Source organism: Python bivittatus, unplaced genomic scaffold, assembly GCF_059951505.1.
Source record: "Python bivittatus isolate LINGU-HERP-01145 unplaced genomic scaffold, Pbiv_v1 ctg000480_np1212, whole genome shotgun sequence".
In the NCBI taxonomy this organism is placed as follows: Eukaryota; Metazoa; Chordata; class Lepidosauria; order Squamata; family Pythonidae; genus Python; species Python bivittatus.
In genome coordinates, this window is record NW_028277075.1 from 53,864,755 (window position 1) to 53,892,522 (window position 27,768).

Here is a 27,768-nt window from a genome sequence, read left to right on the forward strand (position 1 = left end):
TTTGTGCAGAAGAACTGAAAGAGAAGCTAAAAGAATATGTTGATGAATTGAACATACGGAAACCGGGGTTCATTAAGATGGTCCGCCACAGCAAGCAAGAGGGGCTGATTCGATCTCGTGTTAGTGGCTGGAGGGCAGCCACTGCTCCAGTAGTTGCACTCTTTGATGCACATGTAGAATTCAACGTGGGCTGGTATGTCTTGCTGCTTCTAGATCTGTGTCATTTCTTGTAGTTTGTTTCTCACTGTTAGAAAGTGCTGTAGGATGCAACATGAGAAAGATCTTCTAATCTTGTATTGAGTCAAGATACGAGTACATTGGTTTAAATATCAGTGGACAAAGTCCTTTTGATTGTCAGTTATTCAATATTAACAATCCATTGTCAATTGGACATTGATTTCAGTGGAGTAATTAATGTATGTAAAAACTAAATTTGAAGACTTTCACTAATTTTGATGTGTTGTAAACAGTGTTTTTATTCATGCAGAATGAGAGTAAACTGAACTGGCTTTGTTGATATTGGTGTTTAATTAAACCTGATTGGCTACATTTTATTATGACATCATTCAGCTCTCTACATAATCACCAACTGGTTGGTATCATGTAGCCGGAAGTAGGAAGATTACACATATGCACACATATACATAATGCCAAGACCAAGTTATAAGAGCTGTGAATACTCTGAAATAAGGGAGGGTTCAAGAATAATGATCATTGATCCTCGACTGTCCTCCCACAGAAAAGTCAGAAAATGTAAGCGAGTGAAGAACATGAGTAATAATTTCCAGTATTAAGTTAGTTTAAGAAATAAGCATTTAGCTGTTTAAAATGCAGCACTGTCACATGTGTACATCTCCATTAACAGTAGAGTAGCTAGTTAGAGTAGCTAGTTAGAGTAGATGAAAACTAATGCTAATGTAAAAGTTCAGACTTTTAAATCATTAATAGTAACATTGCCTAGCCATATGGTAAGTGCAATGCTACAGATTTTCCCTCCAATGTTTTGGGCTGGAATTCCCATCAGTCCCAGGAATATGGTAAATAGCATTATGAGAATTTCCATCCCAAAGGCATTGTAAGAGCTGCAATCCAAAACATTTGGATGGCTCTCACCTCTGTTTTCAAGTACTTCTGTAAAATTGAACCAGTTGGAACATTTGGAATGCTGAAGCATCTGTTCTAAGGCTTATTTGACTGATAAAATTAATTCAGACAAACGTACACTAATGGCTCAGAGAATTACTATGTGTGGGCTATTTTATGAATGTTCTCCTACATTTTCACTTGCGTATCATTCCTGAGAGAAATATAAAAAATAATTGTTCTTCAGGCATTAAATTGAACTTCACTGGAGCTGAAAAGACAAAGGCTAGAGCTATCTCAATGTGAGAGTTCATGAACTTTTTGAATTCTTGTTCTCTGCACAACTTGAACTGCCTTATTTAGAAGAAGAGCTTTCTTCATCTTGCATGGGAAGCTATGTGTTCTTCTCCTGTACAGGGAGAACATCCCTTGGTTCCATGTGATTTAACTGAGCATCAGATAGATTTTTGTAAGCACCGTTAGTTTATCAAACTAAATGCAGTATAGTCAGTATCTTTTAAAGAATTAATGGAGTTGCAAAATAAAATCCTCTGTATGTTGAGCCCGTGCTTTTGAAATATAGGATATTTGCTATATGAATATGCAATGACTGGCACTGCCATATGTGAATATGTAGGTAAGAGAAGGTTTGGTGGCAGTTGAGAAGCTGTATCCCATCTACACAGTGGAAGTGTGTGCAGGAGCTACAATGTTCCATGACATGAACACAGCAGATGGTGTAGCCACATGCTCTGTCTTTTGAGCCTGATTCAAAATGCATTCATCAGCATTCCCATATACAAGCATTGGGGGACAAATGCAGGGGGTTCACATTGCCTATTGAAAGCTAGGAAAGAAGAAGTGAAATGAGTTAGTTCAATATGTTGCACTGTGCAATATTACCTGCTTTTCTCTCATTCAGCATTGCTGCTTCAGTCCTTATTTAACCTTCTATAAAGAGCAGTTTAAATGAAAACCCCAGATAAGTGCATATTGTAGACTTCTTAAACAGTAATAGGCAATTTCGTAGGGCTGTTCATGGCAGCACATTACAGAATTCCTAGAATGAGACGACTTGAGTGTTCATAAAAGGGTTGCCATCATTGGTGTGACTGGTCATGTAAACTCATGGCTATCATACTTGGGCTTCAAAAATCCAGATACCTACTAGATGGCAGCAAAGACAGTCCTGTATCTCCTTGCTGCCATCTAATGGTTATCCAGACATTTACAGCCCAGATATGGTAGGCCTAGCAAATGCAAGATAGATATACAAACGATCAGAATGACCAGAATTTACTTTCCAAATATTATCTTGCATTTTTTTCCAAGCATATTTTTATAATTATTTAGAACTTGACTATAGCTTTTAAAAATGGAAGCTAGCCTCCCTGGGCTATAAGCATAGTAATGTGTCACGGTTGCCCCTTTAGGAGAATTTTTCCTCCCACCAGTATGAGATACCATTATTGATTTATTATCAAATTTTTATGCTACCATATTCAAAACAGACTTACTTACTTACTTACTTATTTATTTATTTATTTATTTGTGACCGCCCGTCTTACATGAAGTGACTCTGGATGGTGTACAAACAAACGATAAAAAACAATTTTAAAAACTTTCAGGAAGTACAAAAATGAATATTATTGTGAAAAGGCTAAGAGAAAGCATCAGATTATGAACAATGGATCCACCTCGTCAGATAACCATTCCCTCGTGACCGCCAGGCCTGTTGACACAACCAGGTTTTAAGGGACTTCCAGAAGGTTGGCAGAGATGGGGCCAATCTCACCTCAGGGGGGATTAGGTAGTTCACACCTCAAAACAACTCTGTATAAAGCAACATAAATTAAAACATCCATGGAAAAAGATAATTTCTTCGGCACAAATTCACACACGCACAAATATTTTTATTGAAAGATTTCTGAATTTAAATGATTCTTGACCTCCATGCCTCTGCTAGTATTATTGTCAGTATATTAGAACTGGATTTAATCCCAGATTTATTCCCTCTAATTCCTGTGAGAATCATATGAAATTTATTCAGAATTTACTAGCTGTCCAGCTTGCCCACTGACTCCCTACCTCAGCCATTGATCTTTCCTTAACTGGCCAGAAGAATAAAGTTGAAATTTCTTTCTCAGAGGAGCTATCGAAGGTTCATCTTCTCATGTCTTCTTAACCAGAAATCCATTGATCTTTCCTAGGATCAGATGGATAAAAGTACAAGACAGTAGAATAAGAGTGCATTAAGCAAGAATTGCAAAGACTTCTGAGAGGACAATCTTCTAATATCTGTGGCCCTCAGATAGGGCTATTAAAAAAGAGGCTAATGGCAATTTACAGTCCATACAACATTTGTGGTTGCAAGGCAATGTAGCCCCGAGAAGGAGGCCCTCACTCTCTACTGCAGTTGTGTGCCAGAGGTAGGGCCAGACAGACAGAGGTAATCAGATCTCATGCTGTGAGTAACTCAGGACTCTGAGAGTCAGCAACAGTAACATTTTATTGATTCATAGTTTGCAAACAGCAAAATCAAGCAAGCATTCATTCACCCATCCCAACATGTATATTTCCCGATAGCTAGGCTGGGTTGGCTGGGTTCTAGCCTGGGTACAAGGAAGGCAACTGTATCACACAGGTCAAGGGTCCAGATGATGGGGTCTTCCAGCAAGCTATTTGTTCTGGTCTGTTTTTATATTCCTTAGCTTGCAACTTCCCGGTTCCATGCGTCAGTGCATGAGCGTAGTAGGCACCCAGCCCCTGACTTTATTCTTCCATTCCCAGGTAGTGATAAAGTTGTTTTCGTGTCATATTCTCCCATGTCCCTTTACATATTTAATTCATAGTTTAACTCTCATTAGTGCCAGGCTGCTTGCAGTTTCCCCAAATACAAAGAAAGGTTAGAAGAGAGTTACTTTGGCCAAGCATCTAACACTCCTGTAGAAATAAAATGGACTTTCACTGTTGCATGGTTGCCAGAGTTTCTAGTTCAGCAATTTCATTAATAAAGCAATATATATCGTCCTTTAGAAAGAACTACCAGCAAAAATTTAAACTAGTGATTTAAATCCATATATTTACATTGTAATATCTTTTTCTTGGTGACTGAAGTCTATCCAGCAAGGTTAAATGCTGGGTAGTAACAACAGAAATCTCAGAACAATATATCTGAAAGGCACCAAACTGGGAAATCATGTTTGAATAATCCAGTTATGTCATTTGTGCCAGTTGCATTGTGGCAAATACAAATGACATAATTTGTGTCATTTGAATGATGACATCATCGCAGTCATGGTATCATGTGTCCCCCTTGCACGCTCACGGCTGAACCCCTTTTTTAACCATCTCTAATTGGTTGAAAAAGACAATTACTCTGAGTTCATCCTGAATGCCCTTTTCCCATGGAGGTGGGATGGTTTGCAAAATATGTTTTCTTTTTCAACATAAGTGGTTCAGACAAATACGATGCCTAAGTCATAATGTTCCAACTTTGAAAATTCTAAACATTCTTTCTGGCTACATCAGCAAATATTTCCTGCATATTTGCCCACTCCTGCTATAGTTTTAGGAACAGTATTTTAGGAGGCAGGATTTTAGGAAACAAAGTATCTCCTAGTTTTCAAATCAAGCACTATTTGAAGTCAACCAAACCTTCAGTCTTTCCAAATGCAATACCTAATGTATTGCTTATCTTCCTCATAGTACAAATACTGTATTTTGTATACAAATAATGTCAAGGGAGACATTTGCTACATGGAATCTAGTATTCCATTGCTATGCGAGCTTCACAACATGTTGTAATTAAAGCTTCTGCTGTTTAGAACTTGAAAGGCCAGCACTGATTACTGTTGCAATGTTGACTCCATTAGCATCTATCAGTTACCTTTAATTATTTGGCCTTCCCATCTATTATTTAGACATCTTAATTAACAGCCTCCCTCTCACCCACCTTTGTTTCTATTTTGATGAAAAACTTTAAAAGGATAGAAGTATTTATTCAGTATATATGTGTATGTGGCGGCGGGGGGGGGGGGCGGGGATCAAAGGCAGGTATCATCTAAGAGGTATGATTGTTGAAACAAACTGATCATCTTCCTTTTCTTAAGGGCTGAACCAGTACTCATGAGGATAAAAGAAAACAGAAGACGAGTTATTTCTCCATCATTTGATAATATCAAATATGACAACTTTGAACTAGAAGAATACCCTCTATCAGCCCAAGGATTTGATTGGGAATTATGGTGTCGATATCTAAATCCACCAAAATCATGGTGGAAGTTGGAAAACAGTACTGCTCCTATAAGGTAATGTGATATTTGAGCAAATGTTCATGAAAAGCAGAATTAAAAGCCCAAAAAGTTCAATAGCCAAGTTTTGGTCCTCTGATTTGGTCTTTTTAGTATATCAAATTTGGTAAGCTGGCACTTATAAGCACCACATGCTTGTCATGCCTATAGACTCCAGAATGAAATTGAAATAATTTAAAATTGTTAAAAAGACTAAAATCTTGTAAAGTAAACACTGCTTATAAGGGTTATGATCTCCAGAGATTTAGGCAGGGAGCACCCAGGCCATCACGTGAGATTATGATAGCACGTAGAGTTTGAAATGTTGTTGATCCATAGATCCATAGCTTCTGTACAATCCTCAGTCTGGCTCAAGTACACTGAAGCTGCTTTTACAGTGTTACAACTGAGACAGAAGTCTTTACTTCTGTAATTATGTCTTGTAGTAAGTGATGTCATGTACGTTATTCAATGAGTTGTCCACAACAATCATAATATCAGCAGGAAATTGACTGGAAGAAGTATCAATTTGTTTTCAGCAACAATCTCTAGGCCTTATAGAAATGCTAGGAAAACAAGAATGAATTTCTCATCAACCATATACTGAGCACTAACTTGGTAATTCCTTTGCCCACTTACTGACATTATATTTCTGAATCAATTAATAAAAAATAAAAAATGGAACAGAACCTGGAGGAAAATCATCTCTGCAGTCGAAACATTCTAAAAGAGTCCGCATTTGAAGTGCCAGTTTCATAGTTACGGTAGAAAAAAACAGAATTTGTTTCTATCTTGGAGACATCTGGAATAGGTTCCTGTCTATATTTAAATGAGAGAACTGGGGTCACTCTATAGCACAGTACCATATATCCCTGAATCAGATAGTATCATGTAGAAAAACTCTTCCATGTGATCATTTTTAATTTAATTGGAGGAAAGAAAATTGTGTTTTGTTTGTGAAATTTGCATGGGTGGGGTATTCTGTTCTAGTCCTGATTTAGCTGAAGAAGAGGTGTATGTGGATTATCTGTTTTTTCATTTTTCATTGATCTCTCCAGTAGTTTGGCTTCTTAGGCTTCCACTAAATCTCAGGGGAAGCATCATAAGGAATCACCTCCCAGTGGGCTTTCCTAGTTTAGGAAGTGTGAGCAACCAGGGAAGCTTCAGACTGATGGAAAAAGCATGTAACAGAAAACAACAGCATTAGCCTCCTGCCACTGCCAAGAGTAAAGTAAGCTCGAAAGCTCCATCAAGAGAAATTCAGAATGAATTCTGAGCACCCTGGGAATAAAGTAGCAAAATTTTTCACTGTGGCAGAAAACTTTTGAAATATTGCAAGACAGGTTTTGCCATCATATTAAAAAGTAAGTAAGAAATAAGATCACTGTTTAGTTCTGGACCAGTACCGGTATCAGTGCCTGTGGCTCTTCTGGGTTTCATACAGAGGTGTCCACAGAGAGGTGGGGATGAATGAAAAAGGCAGCATCATAATGATGTGACAGAAACTTCATACCTTTTGTATGTACATCGTGATGCTGTGTGCATAAAGGTGGCAGAGCTTAAGGCACAGCACTCCTCATCATTTTGATGAAAGCTTTCAATCCTGTGGACAGCTCTGTTTGTAGCACTACCTTATAGATCACATAGGGAGATTAAAGGGAGATTAATCACACACTGAGGCATACTAGTCACAGTGTCTAGCAACTCACTCCAGGGCCCAAAGAAATGAAATGTCTAGGTTGGAAGGATATGGCATAAGGTGGTTAATGCCCGGTGGCTCTGCTGAGACATTTTTGCTTCTAATGGAAGCATATTTATGTAATGGCAAATTGGGATAATTTTCATGACATGGTCAATATCTTCAGCTAGGTCGTGTCCCTCCTAAATAGTTATGTTACAATGGTCAGTGGCTCTTTGATAGTTCAGTGTGCTGGCCAAATGCAAAATTGGTTTCACATTGCAGTCATGATAACTAGAAATGGTAGTTGCTCTACATTTCAATGATACATTTATACATTTATACATGGAATAACCACTAACTGTGGTTTAAGGTGCCATGTAGTGGTAAGGAGGTGATATACATGTTATACATGTTCATTTTAAACAGCAGGAATGGTGTGATGCTGTTTAGTTTTTCTCACCAAAATTTAATTACATTATATAGAGTAATTTGATTATTTACAAATAAAGGGAAGGATGCATTTAGCAATAAATAGAATAAAAACATGAATGTTTAATGCATTAACATCTCTTCAGAATATTTTTGAAGATAGTTCCATTGCATAGTAAAAAAAGAAAAAAAGCAGAAGAGTGTTCCTTACAGATCTGAAAGATAATATTAGTGATTGACTGACATTTTCTTCATTCCAGAGTTCTTAGCTTCCTGTAGTTTTGTTATCATCACAGAGACTCTGATCTGCATAAGGAGGAAGGGGAAATTTTAGGACTTGTGATTTTAGAAATCTTATGATCACATCAGGAGCAGATGTCTCACTTCATCGCAGCTTGATCATCATTGCCATGATGAATGCTAAATTGTTTCTTCTCTTCTGTAACAATCCTTTAATTAGAATTCAGTTGTCCCCATGCTCTTCTTTTGCTCACATAATGACAATAGTGACATTTCTGTCTTTGCCACCTGCATGTCAAAGCATGCACTAGGCTAAAAAAAAAAAAAAAGAATACTCTTTCCTCCCTTGCTAGATAAATACAGGTGGCCCTGACTCCCACTTTAAGGGCATCCCAAACTTATCAGACTGGTTGCCAAAATGTCTGGACTTTCCTGAAGATATTTTCAGGAATGGCATGGCAGTAACTGAAATGGCTGCAAGAGGGTGGTAGCACAATGAAATGAGCTGTTGAGTGCCATAAGCAATGGAGGCGCCATGTTGTGCACAAGCAGCACTGAATAAATCAGTCTTAAATTTTGATAGCATTGGAACCCAATACATGTTACCCAAGTGTTACTAGTTTTACTATGTAGTTATCCTCTTTAATTATCTGTGGCTGGCTGCAGGTGTGTGTATGGCATATGAAGGTCTGAATGGAGATGTATGAAAGAAAGAAGACATGGAACCCCTAAAAGCATAGAACCAGAATGGCTTTTCTGGAAGTTTTCAGCTGATGTGGGAAAAAAATTCTAGAATGAATATTTCTAAGAAGATGCAACAGGGAATGGTGCTTAAAAGAAGAAAGCAGTTATCAAAACATGATGTTAGTGGTTAAGGTGTTCACTCATAGTTCTCAAAACAACACATAGTTCTCATGTGAACTGGATATGACAAATGAAAAAATTCCAGGAGGCATAAGGAGAGTGCTGGGCTGAAACTGTCCAGGTTTTGTTGGAAGTTTTAAAAGTGGATGGGAACTGTAGTCCTTCACAGCCATCACACAGAGTGAGATATCATGCATAGTGGGCTTGCCATTTCAGTTCTTTCAGAACTCAAATCTAGTCTAGCCACACTTTGAGTTGGATCTCCCCCTCCTCTGCCCCCCCCCTTGGTGAAAATTTAGCTCAGTAAGCAAACAGGACAAAATGTGACCTTGTACTTGCTTTTCTGTTTATATCTGGGTAAATATGAACAAGTACCACTGGAACTTTTACAGAGGTCATCTCTACACCCCTCTGTGAGAATGTCCTGTAGCCCTATACCAGGAATCTTTGGATGCAGCAAAATAGATGTATAAATAAATAAAACTATAGGAAAACTGAAACAGGCACAAAACTGTGTTTATAGGCTCTGTCCTTCAGACATTAAAGTGGTTTCTTATCCAATCTGGTGCCCAAATATTAGATTTTAATTCAATGACAAAAAGGTGCTTTGGAGCACCTGGGACGCTTGTTTTGCAACTCCTTAAAACAACAGTGCCTTTTTCAGCTGTCGTGTGATTCCCTGGAAAATATACATTTGGTTGTCTGCCCACTTCCCTGCATCCCAGAGCATCATTTGCTTTTGCATCTGAAATGCTACACTGCTCTATCACATATGTGGGAAAGACACTCAGATTGACGTTTTCTTATCTTTAACAGTCTATACATGTTAGCACGTAAGTGCTAATCCTATTTTCATTCTCAGTCATGTGAAAGCCAAATGAGGAATACCATATACATAATGCAGGGTTTGTCCTGCCTGCTTGATTGCTTTCTTGACTTTTTATAAAACCCACACAAGGCTGATGCAAGCTCAATGTGGAAAGGAGGTACAATAAAATCAGGGAAGGAGGAGAGCAAGATTGTGATTGCCTGATAGCGCTTCCCTTCCCTTCCCTTCTCCATTCATTTATTGAAAATTGTAAACATAGCACATACATACGGACACATAGATAAATTGTGGGCATACATTTGGTTGCTGGTCTCAGGGCAGTTGCATTTCCATGCATGTCATCTTAATAAAACATATGCATGACATTCAGGCAGCCGATGTATCCATATCACAATCACTGCAAAAATTCTGGTCTCCAGTCATTTATTGGAGAACAAGTGATTCAGTTACTTTGGAACTGTTGGAAAGACTGGAGACTAATTGGTGTCCCCATAGGAATCTTTGAAGAAAAATGAGGTTTCCAAAGGAAAATTAGGATAGCAGTATAATAAAGCTATCTGCTTATTATTAAGAAAGGATCAGGATGGAGACCTTATTGCAATTTCCCCAACTGGTTTTCCTTTAGTTGTATTGGGCCTTCAATTTTGTCATGTGCCTAGAGGTTTTGAGAAGCAGAGGCCAAACAGTGAGATCCTTCAGAGGTAGAGGCCTGTATCAGTGGAATTCTTCAATAGTTTTATCAATATTTATATGTTTTCATGCTTAAGTCCTAATGGAAGCTAAATCAATTGATCAGATTAATAAATAAATACCACAACATGGAACATCTCACTAGTATTAGAGACAAGTAATGATTTTTAAGTAGTCCAGAAAGGCGTATCTTTGTTTATGTCAAAAAGCAAAGTTTTTATAAAGTCCATGTTAATTTATCTTATTGCTGAAGATGAGACAATGAACTACTCTGAGTTCATGAATTGTGAGCTTGCCTTAAATGATGCATATCCAAAATCTATTTGTATGTCTCCATTATTGCTTTTTTTTTTCCCCCTAGGAGTCCGGCATTGATTGGATGTTTCATAGTAGACAGGGAGTATTTCCAAGAAATCGGTCTACTAGATGAAGGCATGGAGGTCTATGGAGGTGAAAACGTGGAACTTGGGATCAGAGTAAGGAATCATCAAGATACACCAGTTCTTTTAGTTGTCCTTGGTATATGTAAGCAAGATGCCACAAACAATAAATACAAAGAATTAGAAATATGCATTTTTATAAAACTTTAGGATTTTTGGTAAAATTAACCATCAATTTCAATGTCGGCAATAGCACTGTTTATGTACTGGAAAGCTGAAGAAGTCAAAATTACTGAATACAAATAATATATTCCTGAGTTGGTTTTTTACAGTGGGTACTATATTCGGCTCCTTTCATGGGAAAGGTCAAAAAACATATCACCAAACTCTATAAACATTAGCAGGAACTGTTACCATCAGATAGGTGTTTGTCCTTTCGGAAGATAAAAGCTTGAGAATACTAAGCTGTTTTGTTTTTGTTTTTAACAATGATTCAAACTGACTAATGGTGTGATGGTTCCCCCACTTCATCCATTGCTGCCTTTCCTCCTCTGTTTCTCATTTTCCGGATCTGCTAGAAATGGATAGGTTGGCCCACCACTCTCCATATCTCCCTTAGGACAAACCTTCTTCCTGCTGGACTTCTTAAGGCTTCAAAGGTCCCAGTGTCTCTTGGTTCTCATCTAATCCTTCTTCCTCTCCCCTCCAACAGTTTCCAGCCAAGCTTAAAACTTTTGGCTTTTGGGATCCTACAACATGAGCCATTCAGTGGTGAGTGTGTAGTTGGCAGATCAGGTCTCTGCTGGCCTGCATTTCACCCCCATCTCTACAGCAGTGTGCTAGCATCTTCTAAAACTTTGTTTTGAAGAGAGAAACTTATTATAAGGGCAAATTATCCCATAAACAAACATCTGAGAATGGTATCCTCTGCATGCTTTCTGTTTATCAAAAAGTGCTACCTTAAAGAATACCTAAGAATTTGTAGGTTATGTCCTGGACTCAATCTTATTTCTTAATTGATCAATAAGTCACTTTCTCGGGGCTGAAATAAAACACGATCATCTTACTATTATGAAAAATAAGATGTTTAAAGTCAAGAAGATAGCCAATCAGTAAGCCATTATATCATGCTGCAAACAAGACTAAAATATTTGAGATTTTGATTCTAAATCAGCTTTTCTAACTAATTAACCTTTGGATTAGCTCCTTGAATATGAATTTTCCAGTCCATGATTATACGCTCATAAGATTTTAACTGTAGCATATTATTATTGTAGTCTACATGAGCTCTGGATCACTGTGTTGTTCTCTAATACCGTTGTGCTTATCAGAATATTCACCTGTATCATTTGGGAATTTAACTAAAAACTGTAATTGTCCAGTACTTTTGATCTATGTAAATACTTGAAATTATCAACATATTTGAAATATTTATCAGCAAAGGCAGATTTTGAGAATCTCATATTTCCTCCTTCAGACAGGAAGACTCTTAATGAGTTATTGTTTTATTTGCAGCTATTTTATTCAGAAGGACATTTGTATTCACAGAACCACTGATCAGATGTACCTGAGATACTTGGGTTCGAATATTGCTTAGCTACGAACTTGTATAGCCTTGAAAATAGAATTACTGCAAAAAGTGTAGAATTGTTCACACATTTTAAAGATTGGTGAACTTATGAACTTTTGTTGTTGTGCAGGAAAATCAGCTTCTCCAAAATACACCTGCTTGTTTAAGACAGTTGAACTATTTTAGATGTGCTGTTCCTGCTCTGGCTTTGCTGAAGTGTTCTAGAATGTCATTCTTCATAATGATAAAATTTCTGTTCCAGAGATAGACACATAGATTAGCCACAGTCTATGTGATTTATGTATGTTGTTTTGGTATCTAAATACTTCCCTCCCCCCCAATATATTTTTTAGCAGGCCAGCTCATTTTTAGAGTGAGTAAAAATATTCCTAAGAAGACAGCAGGGTTTTTTCAAATCATTATATTTTTTAAAAATGGGACCATGTTATGTAGTACAAAAATGTATTCCCTCAGTGGGGTTGGTTTGAACTGGAGACAAAGAAATACTTATGTAGAAGCATGCATTGATTTATTGACATTAATGGTTAACCAGAGGCAGGAAAGATTCACCTAAAGAGGAATGGGATTGCAGAATGTCTTTATAGACATTTACAAATCAAGCATTCATTGGATTGGATACATTGCAATTACACTGGGTCAGCAAAAATTATTGGTTAATTCCCTCTGCTACTGGCATATTTGATTACTCTTTGGATTCTATGTCTACAGAATGCAAGGTAAATGAAGTCAGCACTTTAAACAATGAGGTTTTCTCTAGTTCAAGAGGCCTTTTATACTGATTCCCCTTCAGATATTTTCTTTTCCATTTTATCTAGAAGACCTTGGTTCCCAGCATTGGCTGCCATAATTCTTTTCCCTATTAATCTCCTAGCAGCTGCTTTACATTCTTGTGGGTAACACTTTCACTTATCTTGTTAGCACCTTGTTATTTTAACAATGGCTACAGATTCCAGATGGCTGCCTACTTTGCTGCCTGCTCCATAAAGTATTCTAAAAAGTATTTCTGTTCCTGACTTATGGTTGGTTGCACAGTCAGCCAGATGTTTAGATGGGATTTGGCATTTTTCTCTACCTATCAAGTCCTTCCCAAGGACCTGGGATAGGCAGAGGATGTTGTTTGGTGGTGTTAAAGGTATTGTTGCAGGATACAAGTTGTGCCAAGTGAAACTGCCTTTTGCAATTGACTGATGGTGATTTTGTCAATGCCGATGGTCTTCAAGTGGTGATCCAGACATTTTGGGATTGCAGTCAAGGTGCCTATTACTATTGGTACTATCTTTGCTTTCTTTTGCCACAGTCGTTCTATTTTTATTTGCAGGACTTAATATTTTGTGATTTTCTCCAGTTCTTTCTCTTCCATTCTGTTGTCTCCAGGTATTGCAGTGTCCACTATCCAGACTTTTTTGTCTTTCTTACCAACAATTGGGTGTTGTGTGGCCAGTGCTTGTCTGTTTGAATTCTAAAGTCCCAGAGCACTTTAGCTTCTTCATTTTCTATTACTTTGTCTGTTTTGTGGTCTCATCAGTTCTTGCTTGCAGGCAAATGGTATTTCTTGCAGATATTTATTACTACTACTACTACTACTACTACTACTACTAATGTTATGGGGTTCTATTTAATATCCCCCCTAAGAGTATTTTTAGGAAGGCAGCAGGATATTTTAAAATCATTTTACTAAAAAAAAAGGGGAGGGGGATCATGTTATACAAAGTTTAATTACGTACATTGGATCTTCACCTTCAGTGGCTTTTATTATCATACTTTATAGCCATAGTCTAAAAAACACAGTGCATTTCAAGGCATGGCTGACTGGGTTGAGTTTAAAAGAAATAGGCTCCTGGTATATCCTATCATTTTTGGTTGGTCAGAAGCTTGTGCTCAAGGACCTATGCTGTGCTCCATAGTCTTATATCTGCCATAAGGGTCTATGCTGCATCCTATGTCTTTAATCGTCTGCATAAAACCATTGAACAGAGTTATCTGAAAGCATGAGCACCAATGTGATAGTGACACACAGCTCTCTCTATGATTTCTGTATACTAATCCTCTAGAGGCTGTAAAATTCCTGAATAGGTTCTTGGAGGCATTTCTGGAAATGGACAGAAATTCTGGATACTGTTCTTATCTGGATAGAAGAATAAATTGTTTTCCTTGTGAACAGCCAAATTCATTGTTCGGAGGTTACTCTGATCTTCCTTAGAGGTCTGTCTCTCTGTATTAACATGTATCTCTCTGTATCATTGGTAGAAGTAATTAATGTCTTTTACCAATCTCAGTTAGCATGTTGGCTGTGACTGTATATGAGGAAAGCTGAACTAGAGTCAATTATGCATGCTTTAATTTTTTTCAGACCGTACTTCCTAAGTACGGTCTGAAAAACAGTGCTGTAGGGAACAAACTTCATTTTCTCCAGAATATGTATGTTTACATCTTCACTACAGCTAAATTTCTGAGATATATTACAATGCATTAGCTGGCTGCACATTTCTGGGCCCTGGTGTTGGTACTGGCTTTTAAACTTTTAACAGATTAGACCCAGCTGAATCGAAGGACTGCCCACACTCATATGATTCTGTTTTATTGTTCTCTCTGGATGCCCTTAGTTTTGGCCTATTACTATGATTAATACCATAACAGACTAATGGGAGGAAAGAGTGTGTGTTACAGCTGAATGTCTATTACATGGCAAATGGGTGTTTTCACATGAATCATGCATAGCTAATGTATGTCAAATGTATATAAAATGTACATAATGTACATCAAATATGTAAACATTGTCCAGACTGATTCACCAAACAATGGATTTAAATTCAGATTACATCTCAAGTCTGCTGAATTATGGTCTGCAAAATGAAAGGTTTACTGTATTGGCTAGCACCAGTGAGAGAAGAGGGCCCTAGCTTGTGGGTTAGCCTCCCTGAGGAGAGGTAATGGGTGCTTCATTTGTCACAGCTTTGAAAAGTTTAAAAACATATTTGTTCTCTCTGGATTTTAATTAAATTGTTTATTTTACAACTGATGAAATTTGAGATGCTTTTATAAAAGATACTGAATTCTACCATTTTACATTATAAGTCACAGACTCATAGAAGTGTGGTGGTTGAAGGGACTTCAAGGATTACGTGGGCCAACCTTTGGTAGTGTCTAGCCTGAAAAACATTATGGAAAACCCACAATCTCCATAAGTAGAATGTTTCAGATCTTACCGTCAGAAAGTTTATCCTTATATTTAAATGAAATCTAGATAGCTGCAACTTATACCCCTATTTCTTGTCCTTGTTTCTGTGGCAATGGGATATAGTTCCTAACCATCTTCCCTGTGGCCCTTTATGAATGATATCATATCTACCTTAGTCTTCTTTTCTCCAGAATGTACATCCCAAGTTACTCTGACTGTCCTCATATGGAAGGTCTTCACATTCCTGATGATCTGAACCTGTTCCAGTCTGTCAATGTCCTTCTGGAAATGTGGTGCCCAGAATCTTACACTGTGCTGCAAATGTGATCTCATCACTGAAGAGTAGAGGGGAATAAGTACTTTGCATGTCTTAGATACAGTGCTTCTTCTAATACATTGCAGAACTGTGTTAGCCCTTCTAGCAGATGTTTTACCCTAGTGGCTCATGTTCAGCATATTGTCAATGATCTTCCCAAAGTCCTTCTCCAACGTTGTGCTTCCAAGCCATGAATCCTCCTTCTTGTACATGTACCCTACATTTTTCTAAATGCAATACTTTACATTTCCCCCTGTTGAATGTCTAAAGGCTGCTGAGAAATATATTTAATAAAGGAAAATTAAGGCGGCACAAATGTCTATGTAAAACTTCATACACAGTGGAGGCTGCAAAAAACCTCTAGACACGTTCATTCTATGTCTCCCTAATCCCTGCTTTTCCTTGGACTTGTCAAAGGGCAAATTCTTTACGAAGATATATTACAGACGAGATTGGTACATCTTTTGAAGGAGCTATCGGTGAGTCAGGACAGGGTCGAGACAGCTCCACAGAAAGCTGGTTTCCCTTTTTGAATTTGTGCACTGTATGTTGAGCTGAGTGACTTGATAATTCTGTACACTGGCAAGGAATTTGATCAGTGGTCCCTATGAGACTTTCCTAATAATTTTCATGACAAAATATGGCCCCAAATCTCTCAAGTAATATGCTGAGCAGACAATTCAGCTTACCCAGTGCTGAAGTTAACACTCATGGACAGGGCAAGATAAAGGCACATAATTTTGTGTCACTAAAACTTTGGAATATCTGCTGGATCATTTAAATAAAACTCAGTGTTATTTTAATTCTTTTTTTACTCTCTCCACAGATGCCAAACCTGGCTTATATAAAAATATTTTCACATTTAGAAGTCTATAGTGTGCAAGGGTAGCAAAAAAATATTGCTTCTAGCTGCCTCAAAATACATTACAGTGCTGTAATGGCATCAAAATAAATTGCAGGGCTATAATGGACTGGTAATTCTAACAGTATATCTCTACCATTTCGCAGTGTTCAGAACTAACCTAAGTTATAGCTGATTAATGAATATTTATAACGCAACCTTATGAGAAACAATTAATACAGTAGATGTTTGACAATGCAAATGTATTCATTGTTTTTGTCCTCTATGCAGAATAAGTCTGCAACTAAGAAATGAGTCTTCGGGAAGTTAACAAGATCTCCATTTGCTCATGAACAATACCTTCCAAAAGAAGGGAAAAGATACTACATAGGCCATAATTTTAAGATACAGTTAGACTAACAGTCATGGAACAATGTCTGTATGATGAACACTGCCCACTGGGAAATGATCCAAAGAACAGAGAAAGTAAGAGTTATGATGAACATGAAAGCAAGCAACTTTAAAGGGTAGAGACTCAATTCCTTGCTCCTATCTCAAAATGCACAATAGGCACAACCTGAGAAATAGTTGCTGTCCTGAGATTTAGAAAAGTTCTAAATTGCTTGATATATTTGAGCCATTGTACAGTATTCAAATTTTCAAACAAATCTGAGGTTTATTATAGCTAAAGCTTCCCATATTTCATAGAATTTGTTGTGGTTGCTTTTGAGCTGCATGCCTTTAAAATCTTTTTGTTCTTGCCTATACATTTGTTGTTTGGAGACAGATGTGATAATAATGGGCAGCATTATTTCCTTTGCTGTGGGTAACACAGATAGCCCCTTCAAATAGGTTGTGCGGAGGGGAGGGGGAGGAGGGGTTGGACAGTAGGAAAAGGTGTTCATAAGGACTGATGATGACCTTTTCTAAAAATTTTGGAGCTGATTGTTAGGTGCTGAGGTGAAAAAATAAGGGATTAATTTGGTGGTCTTCTTCCATAAAATGAATCTGTTCTTAGACCATGTCAAGTAGCTAATACACTCAGAAACTATTGTCACAGGGCCTTTCTGGATCAGAGATCAGCAATAATGAAGCATAACCACATTGCAGAGCAAATGATGGAACTAAAGATCTCTTTCTCTACCTTACTGTCTCCCTACCACCACTTACTAGAAACTCAGTGATTGCCTGATAGCAGTGGCCAATATGATTTGTGGGCAGCCAATGTGAAGTAGTGTTCGATGAAGAAAAGGGAGAATGAGGTTACATGCACCATCAGCCAGTCACTCTCTGTCTCAGCCCATAATAAATAAATAAAGCTCCTCCATTCTGCCATTTTATCCAAACAGCTAAAAAGTTAATTTCCTGCCAAGGCTCCAGGAGATCATAACTTTGCAGAGGCCCAGACTCTTGACCAGAACAGGTTCAGACCTACCTACTTCAGCACAGAAAGAAGTAACATCCATTCTGAATTACCCTATTCCATTTTAGGAACTTGGATTCAGCCAAATCTGATGAATACCCTTAGCACATTTCCAGTAAGTATTGATAGTATTTTCAACAGTTTTCATTTATAGGCATGGGCATTTTTTAGTTAAGCAGATCAAATGCCACTTATAACATGGGAATGTAAACCAATATCCAGTATCATATATTGAACAACCTGATGCAATAAGGGTGTTCATGAGAAAGGACAATAGGGTAATAGCCCTCTTCTACTGTTGCTTCCTATCATCTGGTACTTAATATATGCTACTTAATTATTCTGAAAGCCAGTTTGGTCTAGTGGTTAAAGTACTGGGCTAGGAGTGGAGAAACCTGAGTTCTAGTCATGCCTTGGGCACAAAATCAGCTAGGTGACTTTGGGCCATTCACTCCCTCTCTGCCCTAGGAAGATGGCAATGGCAGACGACTTCCAAAAAGTTGCCTGGAAAACTGCATGGACTTGCCAATGTAGTTGCCAGGTGTCAAGTCTGATTTGCAGGCAAAACAACAAAAATAAACCCCCATGATTCCAGAGATAATAAACATCAAAACTAATAGTCATTAATAAACTCATCTTCCATGAATTTGTCTGGTCCCCTTTTAAAACCATTTACATTTTAAAATAGGGTGAACAACTCTTTAGTGGCTAGGGGCCTCCCAAAACTTTATCTGCAGAAGACAAAAAAAAAAAAAATCATTTGGATTTTCTGCTTTGGTGAAAAAGTTATTTTTACCCATGTTTATCCTTTTGTAAGGCTTAGAGTGCAGCTGTCTCGTGTTTCCTGCCTAAAATGATGGGTAACCATGCTAATGTCTTTTGGACAGAGAGGGCTCAAGGAAAAGAGATTGAGGATTTGCACGTAGTCCTGCAGAGACAAATTGTTGGTCCCTGTTTTAAACCATGCAAAGCCTGTGTATAAGAGAAAATATTGAATTGGAACCATTGAATTGATCTCCCTACCACTGCGGTGTAAATCTGATTAAAATAAATCATATTTCAGGCCTAGATAAATGTACTTAGGAATATGCTAGTGATATCTCTTTAACTATTTAAATGTTGTGCCTGCTCTTGGTGGTTCCAGATTGCTAAAGGAAAGACAATCCAATTAACACATGAGCCCACTAAAGTGATGTCCCCTAAGGTGCCTTAATCCATAAGGAGAAAGAAGAATTAAGCATGCTTTTTATTGTTTATGTTTTTATATGTAGAGGAACATTTACTGGCCATCATGAAATGTTTTCTTCTCTATCTATAGAGAAGTTTCTATATATACATTATTTTTTATTAATGTGATTTGATTGACTGTGGTAGAATCATTTCATTTGTTTTGTTACTCTACTGTTGTCATACAGTGTAACAGTGTCAGAGGTTGTTCACAATCACAGGTCCAAAGGTAGCTTCATTATGCTAGAATTGTTCCAGTCTACTAAGATGATATATGCCTTTACAAAGCATTTTGTAGGCTTATGGCATCGATGACTTGCAGCATTTATGAATAATAATTATTCTATGCGGTATTCAACCGATATATTCTTTATCATTGCATAATTATAATGTGGATGTTAGACTGCTTTGATTACTCTTATTTCTAGTTTATGAAAATGAGGGTTCCAAGGCTTTTAGACTTGCAAATATAACTACAACAGAATGCAGATAACCATAAAATGAGTTGCATGTCGCATCAATATGTCAAAGAAAAGCACTATACCACAATCTTAAGTTAATTTTATAGAAAGTCATAAAAACAGTGTTCTTTGCAGAGAACTGAGTTTATAAATAAATCATCATAACAACAAGTCCATCAATTATAAACTGCATTGTAGGACATTATTCCTCTTGTGAAACCTTAACTTCAGTAGAAGGGGACTGCAGCTTTCTGATACTTCACTCATTTATCTTTCACCTTTCACCTTTTGCTTCAAATATATGTCTCTTGCTTTCACACAAATCACTCCATCCTTATTATTACTTGTTATAATAACTTAGTTGCTTCTTGCATGCCTCATTGTACTTCAGATCTCCCCTGCTCCTTAGTCTACTGGGTAATGGGCAGAAAAAAAATATGATGTTCTGATCTTAGGTTTTGTCTGGCTCATGGACTAATTAGCATTTCACAAAGGTGGTTCCAAAGATGAACAACAGAAATGCAGCAGTCTTCTATTCACCCAAGGTCCCTACCTGCCTCTTCCTGATTTTTCCATTCCACCTCCCACCCAGTTCAAGAGGATGCCAGCTAGGATGAACATATTGCCTAAACTGAGCAAATTCAGAAGCAAGAAAAGCATGATACAGATTTGCATAAAATGAGCACAGGCTAGTATTCTCAGTTGTGATGAGGTGTTTTGGATTTCTGTTCAAATTACTGCAATTATTTCTCAACTTTCGTCTATGGATTTTTTTAAAACATTGTGTCTCAATTCAGTGAGGATGTGAGCAGAGTGCCTGCAGTGTCTCCCATCCTGATGCTAACTGTTGATGACCTAGAGAACTCTGTTCTGATGGTGAAGTGTTTTGTTTTTCACTAATTGCTAGTCATCTTCAGAGATTCAAACAAGGTTCTTCTCTTGCCACACTGGAGATCTGTTTCAGTGCATAGTATGCCCTTCTTCTGGGATTGTAAGAAAGATCAAAAAGAGGTTTCATAGGCCACTCTCACAAATAAGATTGCCAACTTTGTACCCTCCAGTGCAAGGCTGTAATTGCTAGATGACAATAAAGCAGGCAACCCCACCCCCACCCCCGGACTAGTGAGGAAAATCTTCATCTGCAGCCCTTTTTCTGCTAATGACATGGAGCAGGAGTTTGACATGTGAAATTTTTGCAAGGACTTAGCTGAGGTTTCTTCAGTAAATTTCCATGTGATTAGAATAATTACAAAAGTATTTCATGGCCTGAATATCATGGGCCCTACTCACTGAAGGATTGGGGGATATGATTTCAAAATTATTGACATTTTATGATAGAAACAGCCCTATTTTGAAAATAGTGCAAGAATTCCGTCTCTATCACTATGTTTCCAGTTGCCTTTTTCTCGGAGCAAAGTTGATTTCAGTGGTTGGTTCAATTTGTCTGTGTCATGCCTCCAGTGGCATAATTTTCTCTTCTTCTCTTTTCCCCATGAATGCTTTAGTAGGCTTCCTGTAGCTACAGCAGGCATAATTATACATAGTGGCAGCATTACCCATTGTCTATGAATCATCTTTATGATCTCAGTGTTTGGGGGAAAGGAAGCATGTTACTTAAAAGTCCTGCAAAGAAGAAAAGGTGAGTAACACAGCTAGTTCACATCTGATCCAATTACTATTTTGACCCACCATAAAGGAAAAGGGGCAGCTTTCATTTTTTTGCCAGTTTCTTTTGTTTTTGGACCAGTGAATGTGATACTCTGGGGGTTACAGTGGGAGACAGATGAGTATATTTTAATGTACCAAATCCAAACCTTTTCACTGAAAATGGCATGCTAATGATGATAGACTGAAAGTGAAGAGGGCAATTGGCAGGGTGTCAATTTCGTCATGAAGTAAATTCAGCAAATGGTTAGTGAAGCCTTGGTATTTGAACAAACTCAGCAGGCAAATATTAGGCAAACATGAGATTGCCTAATAATTCAAAGAGTTCTCTAACTTCAATACTTCTTTTTCCGTTTCCTTTTAACCTGTGCCCATTCATCCCTGCTCTTCCCCTCCTATGCTCTGTCCCAGTTCATGCCATCTCCAGATCCCTTAGTAATTATTAACAGATTTTGAAGAGGAGGAAAGGAGAAAGCAAGATAGGATATAGGATAACAATTAATCCACTGTTATATCTTTACATTGCTTCTTTGCCTGAGTACAATGAAGACTACTGCCTCTGATGACAGTGGTGGCCTGCTATTTGGGGACAGGAAGATCTGTAGTTTCCAAAAATCTTAATAATCACCCCAAGATCCAGTATCATCCCAAGTGTGGCATGCCCCACACCCTCAATATCATCAATATCACTTGCCCACAACTTTTATCCATAAAAAAGTTGTTCAAACCTCTTTTAAACCAAGCCTTGCTATGCCATGTTCATGATAATGTTGCTATTTTGAAGCACCCATGGACTAACAGATCTGGTTCATACACTGATTTATGTCCTGTTCAGTCATTATTAAAACTAGAGTGGGCTCTCTAAATAAATCTCTGCCCAGCTCCACTGATGTCACTCAAATGATATTGGCTTCCTGCAGGCAGTTGCATGTTCACTGCAACTGTCTTCAAAAAGAAAGCTAGTCCTTTGTGGAATTAAACCCAATTCTGAAAGAGCACCAAGTTGAAGCCCTCAATGTGCTGTAAAATGTCATGGTTCATGAAGCTAAATGCAAATTAAAAGTGTATGGTCCAATGTAAAATTAAAACTACAGAATGAAACAATTAAGTAAAAATAGAGTAGAAGACGGATAACCACAATGGCAAATTTAGCATTAAACAAATTGTTTCTATATATTCCTTGCTGACTGGTGATGAAAATTTGTTCATTTGTTAATAAATTCTAATGTTTAGGAGAGGTCACATCAAATGACTTAAAAGCTTACAAAAATGATTTTAGCTTTTATGGATATTTTTGTTCATGTGTTATTCCTAATGCTTTAAAATACGTATACTTTGTAAATGTGGGTATGTATGTATATATGAACACATGGGTATTCCCAAAAACTATAAATAAAAAAGAAGAGACAACAGCAGCTAAAATATATTTCTGACTCAAAAATGTAACTCTTCGTACCTTCCACATAAGGATGAAAGAAGCAGACTGAGAAGAACAGCATGGAAAAATCTGTCACCCTAATATGAAGCTTAGGATATTATTACATTTCCGTGCCTGAGCTATATTTAGCGTGGAACTAGCAGGCCATACCAATAGGGTGGTAAAAAGCTTATACAAAAGTCATCACTTCAATGGTCATGAATAGGGTCCTTCTTTCATATTGAATTATCTGGAATTTTTTTCTGGAAGGTAGATGATTTCATCTGTGTTGTGTATGGATGGAGATTTTGAAAGCTTCTGAGCATATGCAGGCCTTTGGAAAAGTATGAGATACATTTTCCAGGATGTGGTGCAACTCAAACTGCACTAGGCATTATACAGGAATATCCATAGCTTCTGCAAAGACTGAACTAAAAGGATTTCATTGAGGATGGGGAACATGCAGACACTGAAATATTGTTGGACCACAGTTCTCACCAGCCCAATGAAGCATGGGCTAGCCTAGAGAATCATGGGTTCCCTGAGTCACTCTGTGAGCACCCAGCAACAGTGAGACCTGAATCAACATCTTCCTAGATTATTTTCTCAGCCACCATATACATTAGTGCAGCCCAAAATCAGCCTTTCCCCCATCCAATATAAAGTCTCAGTTGCTTTTATTGTCTATCGTGTTTATCATGGGGACGGAGTCAAGCAAAGGATAATATATGTGAAAGCCCTAAACATGTACTTTTATTTTATTTTTAGTTTATTTTAGCATGCTGGATGCATTTAGGCCAACATTTGTAAAACACTAGTCACATTAATCCTTATAAATAATTAGACTGGATTTTGACTCAGCTCTGTGCAGCCAGCTAGTTGCATCAGCCCTTGCCTTGACAGCTTCTGCTTAACATTTAAGATTTTAAATGAATTCATGCTTCCTGAAGCAGTGTAATTAATGAGACTTCAGAAATAGAACAAAGACTGACAGTGTTTAGACAAGAAGAGAAGACCAACAGGTTTGATTAATTGGAATGTGCCAAGGAACTGAGTAATTGCTGTTTACAAACCATATTGTAGCACATGTTAAATCAGACTGATTGTGTATGTGTGTGCATTATAAGCAGGCGCAGCTTAATTTTGAAGTTGAATTATAGAATTAGTAGCACAGTCAAAGGTATGGTAAAGTAGAACCTTAAATGTCACCTCCTATTTCCAACTCATTAGAAAGATCAAGACTATTCAAAATCAAGAGTTGTTGTTCAGCCCCCACTCTACAGATTTACACTTCACTGGGCTTCAAGAATTAACAATTGCATCATTTGACATTTTTAGTATGACGAAAAAAATACAGTTCCCATGTAATATACTGATGTGTAAAAATGGGAGAATACCATACAGCTGTAAAATAATTCCTAGGCAAACTTGATGTCTTTTCCCCATTAGCTTGTGGGCAGGCTTGAGAATAGCAAAGATCAGGAATGTAAGACCAACTGGCCTATAGAAAGAAAACAGAAAATAAAATTTTATTGTCAATTTTTGAATGAGCATGAATGAGGCTGGGTAATAGACAGGCCATCATTTATGGACCCACCTGCTTCCAGACAGTCCACTGCGTCAGGTGGGAATGAGAAGAAAGCAAGGTTCATGGCACCAAGGATGTTTGCAAGCTTCTAATTTACTGTAGTTCCACAGAGATGCCAAGCTTGGTTGCAATACTTTCAAAGTTTTTACCTATTGGTACAAAAACAACCTTATTGTGTACCTTAATGTGAGAGATAGTAACTGTGATCCACACTTCTGTGAAACTGATGTATGGAAGAAACAGCAGCTGTAGCTAGAATAATCCGTGTATATTAGATATAACAGCATTACTGTATAGGTGAAATTGATTTTTAAAAAAAACACAGCTTTTGACATGTTTTGTTCTTATCAGTTCTATGAGATTGGACTCCTGCTGATGGGTTTATTGGAAATCACGATGATGAGGAAATATTGTTGAGTTGTCCTGAATTTCAGACAATGATTTGGGGAAAAACAGTGATTAAGCATTCGGTCTTACCAGATTTAATTTTAAATTAAATGGTAAAATGGTGCTTTCTTAGTACTGTTAAAAGCAGGTTTTCGAATATGCATCTGATTAAGCCATGTGGCAAAACCAGAATATGTGGGTTTGTTCTTGTCCCATTCTGTTGCATGTGCTTGTCAGAAAAACGTCACACAAAAGCAGTTTTACGGCAATTACAGCAGATGGTTAAAAAAAACCCTAGAAACAAAAGGAATTAAAGGAAAAGGAAACTCCACCTCAATCTGGCACATAGATAAGATTTTTCACTATGCATTCATATTCAATTGCGGGGTGGGGATAGTGTGTTATGTAATAGTCAATATATGACAGGTGACCAGTTACCAGAGAATTATAAACTCCAAAAGTCATGTGCTACTTTAAAGAAATGATGGAGTGGATAAATTTACTGTTTCTCCTATTTTTAATAACAGCATCCAAGATTAACATTGCAAACACTGGGAAGCAGCAAAACCACCTTAACATATGGATCAGAATGAGAAAATATAGCCCTTAGCATTGTTTGTGAAATTAACTTACTGTGTTATAAGCCAACAGAACTCAAACAAAAATGGACATCATTCATAAATCTTTGGAATGTGAAATTTCAGGATAGAATATGTCCTTTTATCTATATTACCCTTATGATTGTATATTTTGTACTTTCTGTCTCTTTATTTTCTGTTATAACCTATTGTAGTTTTCTGTATTATGAAAAGAAATGAAAACAAATGACATGTACTGCCAGAGAAAATCAGCTAACATTCAGAAGCATCATTTATTCTATATTATCTTATTGCAAAACAATTTATGGGTACTTTTTTAAACATTCCTCACAAATGTATACTGATATTAATAATGTCTTATTGCTTTCTGTAACAGCTTGATATCCTTGAGACAAAAAAGTGCCCCACCCCTTGTTTTGAGTACATAGCAAAATTCTAGAAGAAAAAAGAGAGGCTCTTATTAACATAAGGGTGAAGTCAATATGAGGTGGAGGATCAATCATCCTGCATGAAGCTTTTGTCTTCTAGCATATGCTGGATGTAATTAGGCAACGACTCAACCCCCCCCCCCCGCAAAAAACAGAACAGAGTACCACCCTTATAAATATCCTGAATCTGTTCCATATTCTTCTAGTGTTTCATGCTGTCAAATGTCTGTTGCAGTGTTTCTCAACCTTGGCAATTTAAGATATTTGGACTTCAACTCCCAGAATTCCCCAGCCAGCATGCCGGTCTATTGTATTGCAGTCTAATGGCCAAACTATCTGAAATAGGTCTCTGAACAGAACACCATCCTGGCATAATAGATGAATGAAAAGGAAAAAGAAAGTCGTCTATTCGAGTTGGACTCCTCATGGATTTCTTTGGCAACAATATGGAAGTGATCCGCCATTGCCTTTTTTGGCTTCTTAAGCTACTGTCCTGATATTCATTCCTTGGTTGTCTCCCATCCAAGGACTAAAGAGGCCTGTTTAAGTGCCCATACAAGGTATTCAAGGTGTTGTCACTTGCTGAGAACCAGTGTATTAACAGGAAATGAACAAACCTGGCAAAATTAATTTTCATTTTCTGACTTAATGGCCAGCCAGCTTATTTCAGCCAATATGAGATGGAGGATCAATCTGCACGATTCTAAAATAGAACAGTCCAGAAACTCTATGTTTCACGGTCGGGCTAAAAGAAAATAGCCTCCCAAAATTCTACTTGACACCAATATTTTGCAGAGAAGATTTATTTAAAGATTTTCCAAGGAAGAAGCAGAGTTCTCCAGTTCAGTGGGCCTTGCAGCTATGTTAGTGTACTCATTTAAGATGGTATCTTATCCTCTCATTTTTGCCTAAAAAATAACTTGCACAAAATTTAGGGTTCTTCAGGGGATTACTTCAAAGGAGTACTATTGGTCAAAAGTAGGTAAGTTCAGCCTTGTAGGATTTATTTTATTTTTTACTTCCCTGAGGTTCAACTACCCAGATTCAAGTGCTAAATAGGGAAGGGGACAATTATATCTCTAGAATTAAGGTAGAACTTCTTTTATTTAATACCAGAAGTGAATTTACAATGTGCTGTCACACACTATGAGTTATACTAGGAGAGATTCCTATACATTGTGAAATCTGGTATGGGGGCTATTGAAATGTTAGTAGAATGGATCTGTCCAATATAGCAAAATTTATTTTTTCTAGGTATGGCAGTGTGGCGGTAGCGTTGAAGTCCTGCCTTGCTCTAGGATTGCCCATATTGAACGAGCTCATAAGCCATACACAGAAGATCTAACATCTCATGTCCGAAGAAATGCACTAAGAGTGGCTGAAGTTTGGATGGACGAGTTTAAAAGTCATGTTTACATGGCATGGAATATTCCTCAGGAGGTAGGCTGTAAATGAGCATCAGTATGACCATAAAACCTTATGCTTCAAATCCCCATCAGTTTCAATTTCATGTTTTCTCAAGAATGGAGACCTCTCCCAGGCTCATATGCAGAGTCTGTCTTGTGAGACCAAGAGATAACTGATAACCTTCAAAGCATGTCTTGCTAAGCTGGGAAGTCTGTTGAGAGAAACACATAAGCCCAAGACAGGATGTCCCTTAGCCAAGTCCAAGAGGATCATCAATTGGGAACAGGTCATTTTACAATTATCAGAAAATACAGTAGGACTGCAACTACATTTAATTATTTCAGCAAATTTACAGTCCAGGATCCAGATTAGGATAATTGTATCATAAAGATAAGATTGAGAAGCCATGATCTCGTTCAGCAATGAATGTTTATCACACGATTTGTGTCACCTGAAATGATTTGCTCAGTTGTATTTCTAATTGATTTTGATAGGACTGGTTTTCTGCAGGAACAATACTAAGAACAACAATAAATATTGGGAGAACATTAAAAAACAGTTTCAATCAATCAATCAATCAGTAGCAGTATATCCAGTCCATAGAGAGAGAAATTGAAAGTATTAAATCCAAAGAACAAACCCCTAATCTGAACTACTAATATTAATAGGATTTGGTTATATAACTGCAGGATCCTGTCATCAAAACAGATCTGTTTGGAGAACTCTCTCTCTCCGTTGGGTATAATGCCTAT

At 37.5% G+C, this 27,768-nt stretch overlaps 1 protein-coding gene across 7 annotated transcripts in view; it reads left to right on the plus strand.

The window, feature by feature from the left end:
* Positions 1-27,768, plus strand: part of GALNT18 (polypeptide N-acetylgalactosaminyltransferase 18) — a 327,346-nt gene that overhangs the window by 232,164 nt on the left and 67,414 nt on the right. For 6 of the 7 annotated variants that reach the window (XM_088145930.1, XM_088145932.1, XM_088145929.1 and 3 more), the window contains exons 4-7: positions 10-193; positions 5,196-5,393; positions 10,470-10,584; positions 26,864-27,049. In XM_088145930.1, coding sequence (XP_088002056.1) covers positions 10-193; positions 5,196-5,393; positions 10,470-10,584; positions 26,864-27,049 — 683 coding nt within the window. The remainder of the gene's footprint in view (positions 1-9; positions 194-5,195; positions 5,394-10,469; positions 10,585-26,863; positions 27,050-27,768) is intronic. The other variant, XM_088145928.1, reaches the window with a different exon arrangement.